This window comes from Triturus cristatus, chromosome 6 (genome assembly GCF_964204655.1).
Source record: "Triturus cristatus chromosome 6, aTriCri1.1, whole genome shotgun sequence".
Lineage (NCBI taxonomy): Eukaryota > Metazoa > Chordata > Amphibia > Caudata > Salamandridae > Triturus > Triturus cristatus.
Window position 1 is genome coordinate 62,011,627 of NC_140589.1, and position 21,894 is coordinate 62,033,520.

A 21,894-nucleotide genomic window follows, 5' to 3' on the forward strand; every position below is an offset into this window, starting at 1 on the left:
ATCCACCCACACTTAAGAGCAATGGCTGGGGCAGAGGGGTCCAATGTACCCATCTCTGTTGAAGGTGACCCCCAGAGGGCACCAACCATCTTTGCTACCCTAAATCAAAATGAGCTCAGGCAGTTGGGAAATATCAGGGGCCTTAAACAGCCCAGGAACCCTACCTCTGCTGAACTCAGAGAACTCTTACAGGCTGATGAAGATCAGAGAGCTCTCAAGAAAACCTCCCAGTTAGACCCCTTAGGGACAGGAACAGGAGGCCCTCCTTCTGAAGATGCCACTGAAGTACCCCTTCCCCACAGTCGCCCCTTAGTTGAGAATCTGACTACAGATGATGAGAATCAGCATAGGGACAGGGATGACAAAGGGGGTGAATCTGACAGTAGCAGCAGTTCAGATGGGAGAGATAGCCCAGTGCCAGGTGCCAGACCTGGCTCAGCTAACTTAAGGCTACTGGGGACTGATAATGGGTTCACCCCATTGGATCTCCCTAGTGGACTTAACCAGGGGTTTGGGAGGCAGAGGAATCACTCAGGTGACTCTAATGCTTCTCATGCCTCTAGAGGCTCTCAAGGTCGCTCCAGAAGGGGGATGACCAGCCCTCAGAGGAGGGAGCATGAGGCCAGAATGAAGGAAGCTCAGCTGAGAATCAGGAGACAGGAGCTAGAAGTAGCTCTGATGGAAGAGAAACTGAGTAAGGCTAGGCAACCTAGAGAGAGTGGGTCTATACCCACTGGTGGCAGCATTGTCCCTAAGGACAAAGATAGGGTCTTTGACAATAGGAACCTGTCCAAGGTTGTGCCCCCCTACAAAAGTGGGGATGATATCCACAAGTGGATGACTGCTCTTGAGAGAGCCTGCAAAGTGCAGCAGGTTCCTGAAGACCAGTGGGCAGCAATCTTATGGCTCTCCTTTGAAGGAAGAGGCAGAGATAGACTCCTCACTGTTAGGGAGGAGGATGTCAGAAACTACAGAGCCCTGAAGAGTGTCCTAGTTGATGGGTTAGGCTTAACCACTGAACAGTACAGGTTAATGTTCAGAGACACCCAGAAGACACAGACTCAGGACTGGTCTGAATACATTGAATGTGCCACTAAGGCTTTGGAGGGTTGGTTGCTGGGAAGTAAGGTATCTGATTATACAGGATTGTACAATTTGATGATGAGAGAACAGATTTTAAATAACTGTCAGAACCAGCAACTGCATCAACACTTGGTTGACTCAAATCTGACCTCTCCCCAAGAATTGGGAAAGAAGGCAGACAAATGGGTCAGAACCAGGGTTAAGCAAAAGAACCAGAACCAGGGCCAAGGGGGTGATCAGAAGAAAACAGACCAAAAGGGTGGAGATCAGAAATCTAAAGACCAGAAGTCTTCAACAGGGCCCCAAACTAGTACTAACGAGGGTGGGTCCCAACCTAAAGGGAAGAAGAAAGAAGGTCCAAAGAAACCCTGGTGCAAATCTTGCAAGAATACAACTCACTGGACTAGTGATTGTAAGAAGGGTGGAGCCCCCAACACTGTTGCCCCTAAGGCACCTGCTCCCAGTACTACTGTTAGCAGTGTTGGTCCCCAGACAAAGGGTGTAGTGGGAATCACTATGGGAACTGAAGGAGATTCTGACTTAGACAGAACCCTGACACAGGCAGTCTTGATTTGTGATGGGGACATGGATTTGTCCCTGACTGTGAGCCCCAGTAACCTGGGCAAGTACAGACAGACTCCTTTAATAAATGAAAAAGTGGCTCAAGCCTACAGGGACACATGTGCCAGTGTCACTATGGTGACACCAGGCTTTGTGGACCCTGGACAGTACATACCAGGTGAGAATTACCTGGTGACCAATGCCAGCAATGCCACTACTTCACATAGTGTGGCAGTTGTTAACTTCTCATGGGGAGGGGTAACTGGCCTCAAAAGGGTTGTGGTTAGTGCAGACCTCCCAGTAGAATGTCTCGGGCGATATTTTAAAACCCGGGACATGTATCGGGTCTAGAGATCATCAGTCCAACAAGTACTTACTTGCACCCACTGGGGTGAACCACCCAAGAACTTCATGTACCAGCTTCCCTTGGGGCGACCCGGAGGAGGGGCTAGCGGTGTGCGCTCCATTGCGATTGTTTCTAAAAATGGCTCCCTCGAGCTTCGAGCTGACGAGCTCCTGAACGACGCACCTGCGTGCCTGTGCGGGCACTGAGGCCTTTGACGGTTGCTTGGCGGCCCTCTCTTCCACCCCTAACTATTTTCTCTACTGATGAGGGAACTTATCCCGAAACCCGAGCCATGTCTCGGGCGATATTTTAAAACCCGGGACATGTATCGGGTCTAGAGATCATCAGTCCAACAAGTACTTACTTGCACCCACTGGGGTGAACCACCCAAGAACTTCATGTACCAGCTTCCCTTGGGGCGACCCGGAGGAGAGGCTAGCGGTGTGCGCTCCATTGCGATTGTTTCTAAAAATGGCTCCCTCGAGCTTCGAGCTGACGAGCTCCTGGACGACGCACCTGTGTGCCTGTGCGGGCACTGAGGCCTTTGACGGTTGCTTGGCGGCCCTCTCTTCCACCCCTAACTATTTTCTCTACTGATGAGGGAACTTATCCCGAAACCCGAGCCATGTCTCGGGCGATATTTTAAAACCCGGGACATGTATCGGGTCTAGAGATCATCAGTCCAACAAGTACTTACTTGCACCCACTGGGGTGAACCACCCAAGAACTTCATGTACCAGCTTCCCTTGGGGCGACCCGGAGGAGGGGCTAGCGGTGTGCGCTCCATTGCGATTGTTTCTAAAAATGGCTCCCTCGAGCTTCGAGCTGACAAGCTCCTGGACGACGCACCTGCGTGCCTGTGCGGGCACTGAGGCCTTTGACGGTTGCTTGGCAGCCCTCTCTTCCACCCCTAACTATTTTCTCTACTGATGAGGGAACTTATCCCGAAACCCGAGCCATGTCTCGGGCGATATTTTAAAACCCGGGACATGTATCGGCTCTAGAGATCATCAGTCCAACAAGTACTTACTTGCACCCACTGGGGTGAACCACCCAAGAACTTCATGTACCAGCTTCCCTTGGGGTGACCCGGAGGAGGGGCTAGCGGTGTGCACTCCATTGCGATGGTTTCTAAAAATGGCTCCCTCGAGCTTCGAGCTGACGAGCTCCTGGACGACGCACCTGCGTGCCTGTGCGGGCACTGAGGCCTTTGACGGTTGCTTGGCGGCCCTCTCTTCCACCCCTAACTATTTTCTCTACTGATGAGGGAACTTATCCCGAAACCCGAGCCATGTCTCGGGCGATATTTTAAAACCCGGGACATGTATCGGGTCTAGAGATCATCAGTCCAACAAGTACTTACTTGCACCCACTGGGGTGAACCACCCAAGAACTTCATGTACCAGCTTCCCTTGGGGCGACCCGGAGGAGGGGCTAGCGGTGTACGCTCCATTGCGATTACCTCCCAGTAGAATGTTTGTTGGGCAATGACCTAGAGAGTTCTCTATGGTCAGAAGTGGAGTACAGGACACATGCAGAGATGTTAGGTATATCACCACATGTCCTTGCTGTGACCAGGTCACAGGCCAAAAAGTGCCTTACTGAACCACAGGTCTTGGATCCTGGAACAATGGACCAAGCACCTACCAAGAAGAAGAACAGGAAGGTTAAGGCTGTGCCTTCCCCCCTGCCTCCAAGTGATGATCAGCCTTCCCAGGAAGATGATCTAGAAAACCCTGAAGGAACTGTCCCTGAAGAGCTTGAACCTGATCAGGTTGAGTTTCTGGGGACAGGGGGACCTTCCAGGGCTGACTTGGGGCAGGCTCAGTTAACCTGTCCCTCTCTTGAACCCCTCAGACAGCTGGCTGCTGCTGAGGCTGCTGGGAATGCTCAAGGTGGGATGATGGGCTCCTTTATTCAGAGGCTAGAGACGCAAAACCTGGTGCAACCAGGAGGTTGGTTATACCTCTGCAATTTAGGGGCTTCCTTCTTACCTTGGCCCATGATATTCCTCTAGCAGGACACTTAGGCCAGACAAGACTTGGGACAGGCTTGTCCCTCACTTTCACTGGCCTCACATGAATGAAGATACCAAGGAGTTTTGTCGCTCCTGTGTAACCTGCCAAGCCAGTGGCAAATCAGGTGGCACAACAAAGGCCCCCCTAATACCACTACCTGTGGTGGGGGTTCCCTTTGAAAGAGTGGGAATAGATATAGTGGGTCCCATGGATCCCCCCACTGCATCTGGGCACAGATTTATACTGGTGGTAGTGGATCATGCCACCAGGTATCCAGAGGCAATTCCCCTTAGGACTACTACAGCTCCTGTTGTGGCCAGGGCCCTGCTGGGAGAATTCTCCAGAGTGGGGTTTCCTAAGGAGGTGGTTTCTGACAGAGGTACCAACTTCATGTCAGGATACTTGACAGCTATGTGGAAGGAATGTGGTGTCAACTACAAGTTCACCACCCCTTATCACCCACAATGCAATGGGCTTGTTGAGAGATTCAACAAGACCCTAAAGTATATGATCAAAGGATTACCTGAAAAGCTCAGGCGAAGATGGGACATCCTTCTACCCTGCCTTCTGATTGCTTACAGAGAGGTCCCACAAAAAGGAGTTGGCTACAGCCCCTTTGAATTGTTGTTTGGGCACCCTGTAAGAGGCCCACTGTGTTTAGTGCAGGAAGGATGGGAGTTAACTCTCAAAAAGCCTAAACAAGACATAGTGGACTATGTACTTGGTCTCCGCTCCAGGATGGCTGAGTATATGGGGAAGGCATCCAAAAACCTTGAGGCAAGCCAGGCCTTACAGAAAGCTTGGCATGACCAAAAGGCTGTCTTGGTTGAGTTTCAGCCAGGACAGAAGGTATGGGTGTTGGAGCCAGTGGCCCCAGCAGCACTCCAAGACAAATGGTCTGGACCCCATACAATCCTGGAAAAGAAGGGAGAGGTCACCTACTTGGTGGACCTAGGAACTCCCAGGAGTCCCCACAGGGTACTCCATGTTAACAGGTTAAAAGCATATGTTGACAGGGCAGACATGGGCTTGCTCATGGCTACAGATGAGGGACAGGAGGAAGAGAGTGACCCTCTCCCAGACTTGTTGTCTCAAAACCCTGAAGATGGTTCAGTTGAAGGAGTGACCCTTGGAGGCAACCTCACTGATCATCAGCAGATTGAATGTAGACAGGTTCTACAATCATTTCAGCATATGTTTTCATTGATACCTAGTCAAACTAGCAATGGGTTGGTCTTGACCATCTACATTAAGTTGTGACAGCACAGCTCCCACACCCAACTCAGAAGCATCTGTTTGGACAATAAACTCTTTGGAGTAGTCAGGACTTTTCAGGATAGGTGCAGAGCACATGGCCTTCTTCAGGTCATCAAATGCCTTTTGACAGCTTACTGTCCACTGAACCTTTTTGGGCATCTTCTTGGATGTCAGATCATTAAGAGGAGTCACAATGGACCCATAGTTCTTAACAAACTTCCTGTAGTACCCAGTCAAGCCCAAGAAAGCTCGAACTTGAGTCTGGGTGGTTGGAGGAGACCAGTCCTTGATGGATTGTATCTTACTCTCCAGTAAACTTCCATGTGGTGGACACTGGTGACAGTCTGCCTGTGAAGAACAACCTTTACAGACAACCTGACCATGTCAGGGACTGTATAAAGGCTGAGGTACACAAAATGCTGGAACTGGGTGTCATTGAACCCTCAGAGAGCCCCTGGGCTAGCCCAGTGGTCCTGGTCCCCAAACCTCACACCAAAGATGGCAAGAGAGAGATGAGGTTTTGTGTGGACTACAGAGGACTCAATGCTGTCACTAGGACAGATGCACATCCTATTCCAAGGGCAGATGAGCTCATAGATAAACTGGCTTCTGCTAAGTTTTTGAGCACATTTGATTTGACAGCTGGCTATTGGCAAATCAGGTTAGCTGAGGAGTCCAAGGCCAAAACAGCATTCTCAACCCCAGGTGGGCATTATCAATTTTTGGTGATGCCCTTTGGTCTGAAGAATGCACCTGCCACCTTCCAAAGGTTGGTGAATCAAGTCCTTACTGGGTTGGATGACTTTTGTGCAGCATATCTTGATGACATTGCTGTCTTTAGCTCCACCTGGGAGGATCCCCTGATCCACCCGAAGAAGGTACTTGAGGCTCTGCAAAAGGCAGGCCTCACTATCAAGGCTACTAAGTGCCAGATAGGGCAGAGTAAGGTTGTGTACTTGGGCCACCTTGTAGGTGGAGGCCAAGTTCAACCACTGGAGAGTAAGATACAATCCATCAAGGACGGGTCTCCTCCAACCACCCAGACTCAAGTTCGAGCTTTCTTGGGCTTGACTGGGTACTACAGGAAGTTTGTTAAGAACTATGGGTCCATTGTGACTCCTCTTAATGATCTGACATCCAAGAAGATGCCCAAAAAGGTTCAGTGGACAGTAAGCTGTCAAAAGGCATTCGAAGACCTGAAGAAGGCCATGTGCTCTGCACCTATCCTGAAAAGTCCTGACTACTCCAAAGAGTTTATTGTCCAAACAGATGCTTCTGAGTTGGGTGTGGGAGCTGTGCTGTCACAACTTAATGTAGATGGTCAAGACCAACCCATTGCTTTTATTAGCAGGAGGTTGACCCCCAGAGAGAAGAATTGGTCAGCTATTGAGAGGGAGGCCTTTGCTCTGGTGTGGGCCCTGAAGAAGCTGAGGCCATACTTGTTTGGCACTCACTTCAAGATTCAGACCGACCATAAGCCCCTCTTGTGGCTAAATCAGATGAAGGGTGAAAACCCCAAACTGCTTAGGTGGTCCATTTCCCTACAGGGGATGGACTTTACAGTGGAGCACCGGCCAGGTACAGACCATGGGAATGCAGATGGTCTCTCCAGGTACTTCCACTTAGGACATGAAGACGAGACTGGTCAAGGCTAGTTTAATGTCCCTGCGTTTGGGGGGGGTTGTGTAGGAGAGTAGGGTCTGCTATCCTATGGTCACCCCAAATTTTTGCTTTTTGCTTCACTGGTTTTTGACATATTGAGGCTGTGGGCCTGCTAATCAGACCCCCAGCCTGCTGTTCTCTCTACTAGATTTACACTATGCACTATAGGTGCATAACCAATTGGAATTGGATCGCCCTGTGAGCCCCTGTACCAGTGTACACTAGGTACCCAGGGCATTGGTGTATCTAAGGCTTGCCCAGGGCTGAAGCATGTATTATGCCACCCCTGGCCTGGCCTAGCAATTTGACACAACTGGCTGATCACTCAGCTGGGGTAAGTTGGTGTAACCACCTCTTACTTAGGTGTAGGATACCTATACCTAACCTTAAATGGGACACATGTTAACCTATAAGTCACTCCTATGGCAGGCCTTAACAATCCTGAAGGCAGAGTGCTTGGTTCCATGTGAGATGGTGCTCTGGCATGAGCTAAGCCTGTCTGCAGTGGTTGGAACAACTTCCTTCTACCGTTTCCAGATATCGTCATACCATATACTCTTAAGTGCATTATGAACCTCGCGGTTAAATGCTATCTTTGGTTTGGCTTTATCAAAACATGTCGAGTAAGGTGTCATACGAATTGGAATACTAACCCCTCGCCAATTCTGGTGACGGGGTTAGCATTCCACCCTTCTAGAGGGACACAACATGTACAGTACCTGAAACCCGGGTAAAATCAGACATAGCCTCAGCTCCACAAAATGGATGCTGCCACCACAGACACAAGTCTGCCCTCCTGCTGCTGGGAGTCCTTCCAGCTTGGGAGACGTGGACAAAGGGTTTCCTGCCAGGGGAGGTGCGTGCACCACCCCAGACAGGATTTTGTGTATTGGTCAGGTAGGGCTTGAATGGAATCAGACATGCCTGAGCCTCGGTGCATATGCCAGTTCAAACCGGTCCTGGGGTACACCAGCCCCGGACCTGGGGCGAGCTGGACAAAGGATTGGGGGTGTAACCAGCCCCCTTCCTGGTCCCACCCTTAGGGAGGGACCTAGCAGGTAGTCCGGCCCCTAGAATCCGCTTAAAGGTAGGAGCTGTGTCCTAAGACTTCAGACATCCTGGAATCAACTTAACTACAAGAAGAAGACGGGAACTTCGACGCTCTGCTGCACAGAGGACAGAAGGAAATCTCCCCTATGGTCAGGGAGTGACCATAGGGAGCCCGCGTGTAACTTTCCTCACTGCACACGCGACCCGTGGACCTCCTGGTCACTAACTATCATTAGCTCCTTGTAGGCCCAGCGATTCTAGAGGCCCTAGGCCTTTTCCCTTTCCTGTTCGTGGTACTTATACCACTATTTTAGTATATGGTTTGAGTGGCCACCAGGGCCCATCCATATAAAGTGCAACTTCTGTATATTGTAATACTTTCTTGTTTAACGATTTGTGCTCCTGTGCTCATAAAGAGTCTAGGGGATACTTTGAGTAATAAATACATATATATTTTGAATATATATCTGTGTGGTGTCCTTTCATTGGTATAAAGGGGGGTTACATATGGTAAAACAGCTTGCTTAACACGCTTCACGAGTTTAGCCTCAAAGACTGCTTAGCCTACGCTACCACTAGGGCAGCTAGTCCGAAAAGGTTGACTTACAACCACACCATAAGGGTTGCTTGGCATGGTACAAGGTGGTCACTTTAACTAGTGAACATCATATACCAAGCCAACTTCTCACACAGGCTTACCCAACAAACCCCTTGTGGCACGGCACGTGTTTGATGGAAGAGGACAGGCTTTGTGGTTTTAAGTCCTGGGATCTTATTGGAATCTCGCAACTGGGAGACGTCTGTGCAGACACACACACTATTTTTCGGACCTCCAACTAAAAAATACAGTTGACATACCCAATTTTATCGTTCCTTCCAGATTCAACATGCTCTCCAAGTTCATATGGACGACACCCTCCCAGAATTTAGCCCCTTGGAGGCCAAGCTCCTAAAGTGTAACCTTGGGTGTGGTGATTTTTCTCAAAGTTATTGCACCCTTGTTATTAACTCACCTGGGTCACTTGTTCACCTCATGTTTCGGTGCCCTATGGAGGATGAGAACTGGCGCAATGCCTTGATGGCCCACCACGTTCTCACAATCTCCGCCAGACTAAGACTGGTAGAGACATACACCTTTATTCTGGCGCCTCCCCCCACCCGCCTATACTGATCTGGTCTCCATCCTCAATCTACTTGCTCATTCTGTGAGGATGGTCTGGCAGATTTCTATCACATGGTGTGGACATGGACGAAGATACTTTGCTACTGGTCTTCAGTGACTAGAGACCTCTTAGGTTTTGGGATAGATGGTCCCTCTCTCCTCTCTTCAAATTCTTCTTGGGGTACTGGAGGGCGCTGACGGTACACGAGTGGAGAAGGCATTTCTGGGCACAGCCCTCCTAATTACCAAGCACGATATTGCTGCGAAGTGGTTAATTCCTAACACACCAACCCTCGCTTAGTGGAGGAGGTAAGTGGGCTTGTGTGCTCAGCAGGAAAGTGTGGTCTTTGAGTCACAGGGCTGCCCCCAAAAACATGGGCAGTGTGGATGAAATGGCTGGGTCACTGTAGGAAGGTAGGATCCTTCTAACATGGTTACCCCCACTTTTGCCTGGTGTCAGTGTGTTTTTGACTAGTCTGGCTGGGATCCTGCTAATCACTCCTGCATCCTCCGTCATCTGTGGTCATTGCACTTCTGTGCCTCCTGTTCACCTCAGAGTGGCATAGACTCTGTCCCTTCTGCTTGTAGGTTCCTCTCTTCAAGAGTTCACCCTTAGATTCCATCAGATTCTTGCACTGTATTCGCCGGTGGCATTTTTTCTGATGTCCTCAATTGTAGTCTATGGCGGTTAACAATGTCATTTTGCACCTATGCACCTGGCTTTGCTTTTGTAGAGATCCTGGTTCCTGAGGTATTCACAGGTGAGGTGACTCTCCAACCTTCTGTCTTCCACAGGTTTCCTTCAGGGTCCACTAGGAAGGGTCCTTCTTCTTTAAAACTGCAACTGCTTCCTTCCTGTTGACTTGTATTGAGTAAGCACCTATGTTTCCACTCTGCACACAGCCTCCGTGGTGTTCCTGGGTACTTACATTGGGTGGTTCCTTGTGTCCCCAGCTCTTCTGAGTTTCCTGGTCCAAGTCCTGACTTCGGTTGCAGTTTGTATTCCACTTTCACAGTATATGGTTTGGTCTCCCCCTGGAGACCACTGGGTATTGTGCTTACTTACCTGTTTGCAATTGAATCATTGTGTGTATTTGTATTGGTATCTCCAGGTAGAAGATATACCAATGTATTAGTGAGTGTTGTATAATAAATAGACATATTTTTATAACTTCACTGTGTGGTTCTTTTTCATTTAATCTACGCTTTATATTTAGATCTGGTAAAACAAGCTGCTTAACACTCCTTCTGGAGTAAGCCTGAAGGCTGCTATCAACAGCTACCACTTAGTTTGTTTATCAAAAAAGTTAAAGTATTTTTGGTGCCCATTTCTTCAGCCAGAAGGGTTAGCGAGCTAATGGCGCTCTCTGCTCAAATGTGTGACGCCTTCATATGTTGGCGAAAACATCACACGGCCAACCTTCTTCACTCTGCCTCACCCCTCTAAAGAGGAAGAGAAACTTCACCACCTGGATCCACAAAAAAGCGTTGCAGTTCTACATTAATCTCACCAGGTAACAACTGGTGGATGAGCAACTCTATGCCGGGTTCACCTCCTTCTCATTAAATGACCTCAGAGGGCTGTTTTAGATTTCTTACTTCATCATCCTCCTTCCTAGAATCTCCCCACCTGGATTCTCACTCAGACACAATGCCTCATTTAATGAAAAAGAATGTTAGAACCGTAACCTCAAATTTTTCTTTTTTTCCTGCAATATGACTATTATGACTATTAAATAGTATTGCATTTTCTTAATTAACAAGACAATTCTCATATTTCAACCTGTCATTCATGTTGGATATGTACTAGTGAACTCACATAGAAATAGCTGATTGGGTCATTAATTCGTCTGTACAGCTGTCTTGCCCATAATATTTTTCCAGCAACGGGGGGCATATCTCGCGCAAGTGGTGGGTCATCTTTATAGAGCTGGTAAAGCTGAAACAAATACATATAGAAAGATAACTCTTAATTGCTTTTAAGTGACATTTGAACGTGTCTTAAAGTATTACATTTTAATTGCCTGTAACAACTGTGGATCCCCATTTTTTGCGGTGTATGCTGCAAAGTATAATATTTTCAATTTTTCTATAGCTAGGGATGAGAAAAAAATGTTGGAGAACTAAATTAACAAGGAGGTACAATCATCCTATTATTGTTTCACCCTTGATGCCTTGTGCGTGGTGTGAACCATTGGGAAGCTGCTCTACTAGGCAATATCCTCTGTTAGTATAGTTGTTTACCACTCGTTTATTAGTGCCACAGAATATGCACAAGCTCTCTGTCTCTATTGTAAGATTCTAAACCGAAGTCACAAGCACTTAGGGCCTCATTTACAAGAAATTGGGGTAGGGCCGCCCCGAAAAAGACTTCTTGCTGCTCTGCCCTACGCCAATATGAATGGGCAGAAATGTACTGTATAAATGAAATACAGTGCATTCCTGTGCTTTCATCCTGTGCTGGCGCACAATTTGCTGCCTAGCGCCAATGTAGGCACCCTTGCAACATGGTGCGAGGGTGCCTCTGTTTTTGGCAGGATTGTTTTTGTGGATGAAGGCACATCTTCTTGTACAAAAATGAAAACATTTCTCCTCGTTACGCCTGCTCTGGGGAGGCGTAAGGTTTTTTTGCTGCCCCAGGTTTACATAATTTTGCAAATCAGGGGCAACATCTAAATACATGGGTGTTGCATGGGAACACTCACTGCAACGCCCATGGAATGCCACTCTGATGCAGAGTAAGGCAGCTTTAAACTACCACTTTGACTTGGCAAAATAACCCCCTTGCCAAACCTTAAACTCCCCTTTTATTACATATAAGTTAGGTTTACATTTTAGATGTCCTGGTAGTGAAAAACTCCTCAAGGACAAGTTACTTACCTTCAGTAACGCCTTATCTGGTAGAGACATGATCTAGCTGCATATTCCTTACCTTTGAACTTCCAGGCATCAGCCTGGATCTGGACGATTTTTTAATAGCAGTACCCCTGCAAGCAAATAGGTAGTGTCAGTCAACTCCGCGTGACGTCGTATTCGTCGTGACATCCACTTTGTCTATATAGGCGCCACCTCGGCACGCTGATAGCACTTTTCCCAACTTTCCATGCCAGAAGCGTGGAGCCAAGAAGTGACTGATCATGATGTGTTAAAAAGAATTAGGGCCTTGAAGGGAAACAACCCTGACTCTAAAACCAATCCGCTGTGCGGGGAGGATGGGTGGGTTGGTAAGGAATCTGCGGCCAAACCATGTCTCTACCAGATAAGGTATAACCGAAGGTAAGTAACTTATCCATCTGATAGAAATATCTAGCCACAGATTCCTTACCTTTGAACAGATGCATAAGCCATACCATCCCCGGAGGAGGGACTTGGGGAAACCTCAAACTAAGGAGTCCTGCAGAACAGAACACCCAAAAAGGCCCTCTCTGCGGACTTGGTTATCCAGGCAATAATGCTTAATGAACGTGTGCAGCAATGCCCACTTGGCTGCCTGGCAAATGTCATAGATCAGAACACCAAGCTGAAGAGCATTGGGGACTGCCTTTGCCCTGGTGGAATGGACCCCGAGACCTTCAGGAGGATGTTTCTTTGCCAAGACTTAGCATATTCTATTGCAGAGGATGACCCAACGTGATATGATCCTCTTTTGCAAAGCAAGTCCCTTCTTTGCTCCAAAGTACCCCATAAAAAGCTGATCATCCACCTGGAATGTTTTAGTGCGGTCGAGGTAGATTGACAACACTCTTTTTGGGTCCAGATGGTGGAGACCGTCTTCTATAAAAGGATGTGGCGGAGCATAGAAAGTGGGCAGGTGACAGATTGTCCCATGTGAATAGGTGTTACTATCTTACAGAAAGGAAGCCTTAGTGCGGAGCACTACTTTGTCCAGAAAGACTGTCAGGTAAGGAGGCTGAGATGACGGAACCTGTAGTTTGTTCACCCTCCTGGCAGAAGTTATTGCCACTAAAAAGGCTGTTTTGATAGGGAACAGCTGGAGGGGACCGTTATGCAAAGGTTCAAATGGTGCGCACATCAAGAAAGTGAGAACCAAATTAAGGTCCCACTGGGGCATAATAAAAGGTGAAAGAGGAAACAAGTGAGTGAGCCCCTTCAAAAATCTCTGTACAAGACTAGAGGAGATTTAAAAAGCAATGGTTGGTTTGGCAACCTCAAAAAAGCAGACAGGGCCGAAAGATAGCCCTTCAGGGTGCCCAGAGCAGTGCCCTGTTCGGCCAAAGAAAGAATAAAAGAAGAATGTCTGAGAGGAAAGCAGATAAGGGATCAACAGACCGTTCTGTACAACATTTACAAAACCTTTGTCATCAGCAGGCGTATAACCACTTTGTGGAGGGACGCATGACTGCCAAGATAACTTCACAGACTGCAGCAGGAAGGTCAAATGCTGTCAAATGTTGCTGCTCAATCTCCTAGCAAGGAGTCAGAGAGTGGACAGGTTAGATGGGAGAACCTGCCCATGCTGCTGCGACAGAAACTCCTCCCGAAGGGGTAGCCTGATCAGAGGATCTATGCTCATTTGCAGAAGCTTGGGATACCGGACCTTCCGTGCCCAGTACGGAGCCACAATGATGACTTGGACCCAGTCTCTTCTGAGCTTCTTGAGCATTCTGGGCAGGAGTGGAATGGGTGGAAAGGTGAATAGAAGGACTATGCTCCACTCACGACAAAGTGTATATGAGCAAGAGTCGCCTTGGAAACTCCAACGCACCGAACTGTTGACAGTGCGCGTTCTCTCCTGAGGTGAACAGATCTAATCAAAGCTCTCACCACAATTGAAAGAGACCTTGCACCACCTCCGGATGGAAACCCCACTCGTGATCCGCAAGGCACCGATGGCTGAATCGTCCTCTCTGGTGTTGAGAGAACCAGCCACATGTTGAACCACCTGGGAAATTCCCTGTTGTTTCAGCCAGTCCAGAGACGCAGGGACTCTTGACAGAAGGCCCATGACTCCACTCCGCCCTGTTTGTTGCAGTACCACATGGCGGTAGTATTGTCTGTGAAGACCTGAACCAACCTTGCCTTCAGGGATAGTAAGAAAGCTTTCAGTCCCAATCGGATTGCACAAACCTCCAGAAGGCTGATAAGGAGCCACGCAGACCAGAGTCCTTTTATCTCCACCTCTCCCAGATGGCCGTCCCATCCCAGAAGTGATGGGTCCCTCACTACTGTGAGATCTAGTTGGGAAAGGGGTCTATCTCTGACTCAATCGGGGTTTGCCAGCCACCACGCAGGTCGTTCGCGGTGCCCTCCGATATCTGAACCAGGTTGGTGAGGTTCCCCCGATGCTGTGCCCATTGTTCCCACTACAGAGCCCGCATGTGCCATGATCCACAGGTAGGATGCAGGAGGCCATGAGGCCCAATAGCCTGTGTCAGTATCTCCGAAATCCAGGAGAGCGGCTGAAACATTTGTATCGTAGCCTGAATATCCTGGACTCATCACTCGAGAGGATACGCCCAAAACTGCACAGTGTCCAGAACTGCTCTAATGAAAGGGAGCATCTGAGAGGGAGTCAGGTGTGACTTTGGCCCAATGATTAGCCCCAACTAATGCAGGAGGTCTGCTGTAGTCTGGAGGTGAGAGACGACTGCTTGGGACAAGCCTGCCTTCAACAACCAGTTGTCGAGATAGGGGAAGACTGGAACCTTGGTCTCTGCAGATGGGCTGATGTCGTACTTTGAAATTTGGGACCGCGTAGGAGGCAGGGCCCTACCCCTGTCTATCCCGGTATTAGCGAACCGCGAATGGTCAATGCGGTATGTACAAGTGCTTTATATAACGTTTCATTGATAAATGCACTATGTATACGTTATTATACATTGACTCCATGGGTTCCATCTTAGAGCGGTGGCCATCTTATGGTTGCCCTCACATAGGCTACATATTATGAAGCAAATACGGGCCTTTAAAGCAAATGTACCTTCCTTTGACTTCTCTGTGACCTGGGCAGCTTGGCTCCGCTGCCCCAGGTCAGTCCGGTCCCACGAGCTCCCCGTCCTACGGCCACCTGTGATTAGCATCAGGGCTTGACACACCATAAAGCCTTTTCATTCCACACGAGCCTCCAGCTAATCTCTTTCACACCTGACTGTTCCTGCTTTATGGCTTGTTTTCCAAACAGGAGATGCTCATGTTTATTGGGGCCTGTTGATATCTGATGTGGGATCTGAGCCATGCTGGGTAAATAATTGTGGGCTGGCTTAACTGGAATGTGGGATGGTCATCATGACTCTGCCTTTTCGTTTGTAATGTATACATTTATATGGCCATATCATAAAACAAGGAATGTATGCCTGAAGCAGGATATTTTGTATTTAAGGAGAAGCCCGTTTCTGTAATTTTAAGCAGTCTCCTGAGAACATACACGCTGTTGTACTTCTAGGATGCCTGTAATTGGTCTGCAGCCAATAAACTGATCTTTGACTTCACCCAAAAGACTCTGTGTTTCTGTAGGTCTGAAACAGGAAGAACCCGAAGTCATAGGGTGTGTTCCCCTGCACCGCTGGGCTTAAAATTCCCAGTACTTCAGTTGGCGCCCAACTCGGGACGATTTCATCGGTACCGGTCCAAGCCAGAGGTTCGTGAGGAGCTTCGTGTGGAAATTCTGGAGGAAGGCCGCCACTTCATCGACCCCTGCATGTCGACGTGGCCCGAAAGTCTTTTCTGCAAGGTTCACCGCGTCCCGACGGCTACGAAGGACTGCTGCCCTGATTAATCACCCTGTTTTGGACCCTTGACGATTTTGGTAGAGCGAAACAATCGAGAGAGTCTTCTGGTGACGCCATCGATCATCGATATTCAGTTAAGTATAAGTGGAGCGTCTCCCAGTTTGTTTGGTATCCTTTGGGATTTTTGGTATCCTTCGGGATCATTTTGATTTGGAGTTTGCAAACGCCAAAACCAGAGGACTCGTAATCGATAATCCTTTGAAGTTTGGAACTAGACTAGTGAGCGAAGATGCCTGGTGCTAGTGTATTTGGAAGATTGTTTTGTTTGGGTTGTGGAAGGGACTTCCAGTTGGAGGATTCATGTCCGGTTTCTCCAATTGGAACTCCAACTTATGAGCTTTATGTAAAACATGGCGTGGGCCCCATTGCATATAATGAAGTATGGATCCGATACACCAGAAAGGACGGTGTTTTAAAATGGCCCCAAAATGGTAGTTTCGATACAGATATCTTAGATAATTTGGAAGTGAAATTGTTTAAAAAGAAAGCCCGGCAGGCGATGTTTGATTCTTTCCGCCTATGGCGAAAGGAAGCCAAACAAAAGGAAATTAAGCTAGCGAAAAGGAATAAGAGAGAAAGAGGTATGTCAATGATGCAAGCGGCTGTGCAATTTAAAGATAATGAGGAGGAACAAATGAATGAACAGCTACATAGACAGCGCAAACTAGGGATTGATAAATGTTACCCTGTTTTGTCACCCCTTGTGCAAGATGAGACAAAAGAGAAAGATTCCCTAATGTCCCATTTGCTAAGTTCGCCACCCCCGTATGCGCAAAATGCCACCGCACCTCCACAGCTTGTAAATGCGCAGCCTCCAGTAAATATGCCGCAAGCCTTCCCGCAGCCGCCAGCTCCTCTTCAGCTGGCTCCTATCCCTGCAGTGCAGCCCTCTCAAGGGCTGCCAGTTTTGTTACCTGTTACCCCCGCGCTTCCTGCGACTTTGCCTAGCACATCAGCTGCCTCCCCTGGCGCTCCTTCTTGCACTACCCCGGTACCTGTATCTGACTCAGTTTTTCTTCCCTCTGTCTATCCCCCCGTTTTCGCCTCAACTTCTCCTTCAGCGCGACAACGACTAGCTAATGTAGTTACTAGTTTAATGTCGCCTCTTTTTGGGTCATCTAGTGTGACTCCTGGTTTACAACGTAAGCAATTGCGCAGTCAGCTGCCTGGTCCCGACGAGAAAGAGGTGTTAGATCATCTGGCGCGTAGGTGGATTGGTTTCCCTTCACTCTATGATGTGGAATCAGTTGTTAACGTTTTTCACCAATGGGATGCCCCAACACAGAGGTATGTCTTTGAAAAAATGTGTGAATTCCTCTGTGAGGAATTGGAAGATAATGGTTCAAACCCAAACCCCTAGGAATTGTGTCTAGTGCGATTTGATTTTGAAAAAGGTACAATTGTGGGTCCCAATGTAGATAAAGCAGTTGCGACTTTACTATCCTTCAGAAATGGCGATTGTCAGCAATCATTGTTCGAACAGGAACTCTCTGTGGGGAAGAAGGTAAAAGCACGCCAATATCCAATGCGTGAGGTTCCCCCAGTTTGGAGACCTGCTGAGCCAAATGCTGTTCCACCTGTCTTAGCCCATTTTCAGCGTGTTTGAGTACATGTTCCATGGAAGCGTTCTGAGGTGTTAGCACTTAAGCAGACATTGCCTGACCCCCGTAAAAACCCTACAGGATATTATAAGGAGTTATCACAAACTGCAGAATCATGTGTAATGAATCTGGCTGACATAGATATGCTGTTTGGGAATGTGGTTCCACAGCCTTTATGGGGATCCATTCGTAATGTAGATCACGCTTCAGAATTGGGTAACACATGGGCTAATATCATTGCTGCAGATGCTGGCCAAGTTGGTGGTGCGAAACCTGACCCTTTAGTAGCAAAACTCCCTGGTAGAATTATTACATACATGAAAACTATAATGCCCGCAATGCGCGTAAATTGGGATAAACTATCCGCATGTAAGCAGAAGAAAGATGAGACAGTGTCTGATTTCTTTACCAGGTTTGAAGAAACGTTTATCGACCACAGTGGTCAAGACATGAGCACTGAAGGTGGCCAACGGTTATTTGTTGATAAATTTGTGCAGAATCTACTTCCCGAGTTGTGTAAAAAATTAAAAGACTCAGAAAGTTCCTGGGCTGTTTCCTCTTCAGCGCAAATACAGGCTACCGCACAGTATTATCAAAATAGAGATAAAGATGAGAAGGATAGAACAGATAAGAAAACGAAAGAACTGAAAACGAAGGTCCTCTTGCAGCAGGCTTATCCACCACGTGGAGGACAGAATAATTATAGGCAAACACAAGGTATCTATCAGCAGCCCCAACAGTTCCAGAATAATCAGCAAATGAATGGGTATTATCAACCACGAATCCCTGTAGGTCCCAACCAATGTTCATATTGCAAAGAGGAAGGTCATTTTAAATATAGTTGCCCTAAATTAATGCAGCGTAACAGTAATGCGTATGGCGCAAGAGGTAGAGGTGGTCAACAAGTTCCTAGAGGTAGAGGGCGTGGAAATGTTCCCCAGAACGCGCGTCCTCTTCCGCCTCAAAATACCATAAATAGCTTTGATCAGCAAGCCAACGCGACTGGTAATACAGCTCAGTACTACAATAATGATTATTATGCAGAAGACGACAATGTGGAAGATAATGATTACTAGGACAGCCGTAGACAGAGAGAGGAAGTTGTTTCAGTGCCAGTGGATCAGAGCGGACCTTATGTTAAAGTAACTACAGCAAATGTAACGGAGCCCTTTCTGCTGGATACTGGTGCTGCAAAAAGTTCAATCATGCATTCAAAACTCCCTGGCGCGCCTTTGTCTGGCGAAATGAATGTTTCAGTATGTTTTTCTGGCGCCCCAGTTAGGAACCCGATTTCTAGTCCTATGTCACTTTCTGTTGGACCTTGTGAGCTAAAAGCACCCCTCATCCTAACGACAGGTTGTGGTGAAAATTTGCTAGGATTAGATTTGCTAAAAAGATTGCATGCAACACTATATTGTTCTCCCTCAGGAGTACAACTTACATTAGGTAAGAAAGTGATTTCCCCAATGTATTTGTCTAAAAATGCAATGCCACCTGAATTGTCATCCCTTCCGGATGGCCTTTGGGCTACTGGTCCCAATGATGTGGGTCTTCTGGAAATACCGCCATACGTGGTCACTTTAAAAGCCAATGTCAGATTGCCACGTATTCCCCAGTACAAGATCTCCAATGAAGGTCAGAAAGCATTGTTAGCAATTGTCAGTGATTTGATTAAAAAGGATGTAATTGAAGAGACAAGAGGCAACGTTTGCAATAGTCCTGTTTTACCTGTCTTAAAACGAACGGACCCTTCACAGCCACCTGTTTACAGATTTGTGATTGATCTTAGAGAGGTTAATAAGATTGTTGTGCCACAGTTTCCAGTTGTCCCTGATATAACTGCCTTGTTAACTATGATTCCAGCCTCCGCTGCATGGTTCTCAGTGATCGATCTGAAGAATGCTTTCTTTAGCATCCCAATTGCAGAGGAGAGCAGAGACATTTTTGGCTTCAGTTTAGGAGGTCGCAGCTTCCGCTTTAAACATGCTCCACAGGGCTACTGTGAAAGTCCATCAATATACATTCAGGCTTTAAAAGCGCAGCTTGATGCAATTGTTTTACCTAGTGGCGCTATCCTTATTCAGTACGTTGACGATTTGCTAATCGCCGCGGATACTGAAAAGATTTGCAAAGAAGCTACATTGTCATTGTTGTGTCATTTGTCTGCCTTCCATCACAAAGTGTCTCTCTCAAAGATGCAATATTGTCGGGGGCGTGGCCGGCGCAATGGCCGAGTAAGACGTGCTTCGCGAGAGCTCTGACAGAGCTGCTCTGAATCCGGCGATTTCCCTCAATCTGGCAGTCTGCAGGACTCGGGAATCCCATGCCCCGGGACCGGAGGCATTCACGGTGGCGGGGGGACGACCCGCGGAGCGCCTGGTAGCCAGATCCCGTGCGGCGCTGCTCGAGGAGCGAGCGAGGCCAGGAGGCGGCAAGATGGCGGCGGCCCTCGCGATCTAGGGGACGGAGCCGCGGCCAGACGGAGTGCGGCGCCGACCGGCGAGAGGTAGCCTGGATGCCCCGAATGCACTGGTGGGGGCTTGCCTGCACGGGTGAGAAGTGACGGGCTGGAGCGGGGGGGCTGGGACGAGTGTCGCCGCCCCTCGATGCCCCGACGAGATTTGGACTTCGCCCGCATCGGAGTGCCACTGCGGGGGGACTTGGCAGGCCTATGAGGTGAGTAGCGGGGCGATCGATCCGCCAGGCGCACCACTGCATTGTGCCGGCCGCTTCAGGTACGGCGCCCTTGAGGATACGCGACGGGGGACACTCGGTTGGACATCCGGTCCTGCGGCCATCAGAGGCTCCGGCTGGAGGAAGGCCCGCGACACTGAGCAACAGGCCTTGGTAGGCCTTGGGCACATCTCTACCCGGCCCGGAGCGGCGCGGCTGGGCTCTTGTTCCCCCTCCTGCCTTCCCCCCCCCAGCACGAGCGGCGGCCGCGCCTGACTATGCGACAGGGGTCCCGCCAGCGGCGGCGAAACCCATTCTGCCGGGGGGCCCTGCGGGGACTGGCCCGCCAACGTTAGGCCCGCGGAACGCGGCGCCGCCGGGTGGAGTGGACGTTGCGGCGAGATTCTGCGGGGGAGGAGGAGGACGGCGCAGCCCCCCCAGAGACCGAGAGGCGGATTGCTGACCGGGGGCCCGTTGGGGACCGGATTTCAAGGCCGGAGATGGGGAAGAAGGCCCCGCCTGAGAAACATGCCCGGCAGGGGACTATGGACGACTATACCCGCACCCGGATGCAAACTGGGGCACCGCCTTCCCCCCCGGAGGCGCGTTCGGACACGGAACTGCTGATGGACGCCATACAAGCCTCCAGGACGGACATTCAGGAGTCCAGGGCGGCGCTGGAGGTTAAGATCGGTGAGGTGGGCTCCGAAGTCACGCTACTGAGACAGGACTTCCGCAACTTGTCGGAGAGGGTGCAGACGGCCGAAACCGGGATCAGTGAGGCTGAGGATACCATCACCCATCTCCGCAGAGATGTGGCGGAACTGCAGGCATCGCACCGACAACTACTCTGGAAGGTGGACGACGCGGAAAACAGGGCGAGACGCAATAACCTCCACTTTGTGGGCTTTAGGGAAGGCATTGAGGGATCGGACATGGCGTTGTTTCTCCGCACCTGGCTGACGAACACGTTCCCGCAGGCCCCATTCTCGAACTGCTTTATGATTGAAAGGGCACATAGGGCGCTCCTGGTGAAGCCGCCGGTGGGGGCGCGGCCGCGTCCCGTCATTGCCCGGTTCCTCAGTTTTGCAGACAGGGATCTGATCCTGCGGGAGGCCTGGAAGAAGGGGGCGCTCCGGATAGAAAACACGAGCATTATGATATTCCCGGACTACAGTCAGGAGGTGCAAAAACAGAGGAGAGCCTTTGACGCGGTCAAAGCGAAGCTAAGAGACCTCCGCCTTACCTACATGCTGCTTTTCCCGGCAAAGCTAAAGGTGATCTATGATGGTGGTACGCATTTCTTCACTCATCCGGAGGAGGCCTGGCAGTGGCTGGAGGCACAACCGACGACGAACCGACGGCCCACCGACAGGGAGGAGGGCCGGGAGCGGCCGGGTGGCAGTGGCGCACGTCCCAAGGAGCTGACACTCCGGCAGACCCGGGGACAGTCGGGGCGGAGAACTGGAAAGAGGTTGCGGAAAATGCCCTGCTCAGAAGGTGGTTCGCCACGACGCCGCAAGAGGGACTCCCCATCATCCGGAGGGGCTGGAGTGCCGGGATCTCGCGTTAGTTGCCTGGCGGGGAGTGGCAGTTCGGAGGAGGACGTCGAGGATACGGCCCACGGGCCGGGACAAGGAGGGACGGCGCAGAGCTCCATACACCCGCTGGAAGTAGCGATGCGAGATCTAGAGCGGGATGCACCCGATCCTACGGAGGAGCGGAGGCCTGA

At 49.5% G+C, this 21,894-nt stretch overlaps 1 protein-coding gene across 1 annotated transcript in view; it reads right to left on the minus strand.

The window, feature by feature from the left end:
- DNAH8 (dynein axonemal heavy chain 8) overlaps positions 1-21,894 on the minus strand; it is a 13,985,216-nt gene that overhangs the window by 11,609,026 nt on the left and 2,354,296 nt on the right. Inside the window, exon 16 of the mRNA XM_085610239.1 lies at positions 10,959-11,078. Coding sequence (XP_085466365.1) covers positions 10,959-11,078 — 120 coding nt within the window. The remainder of the gene's footprint in view (positions 1-10,958; positions 11,079-21,894) is intronic.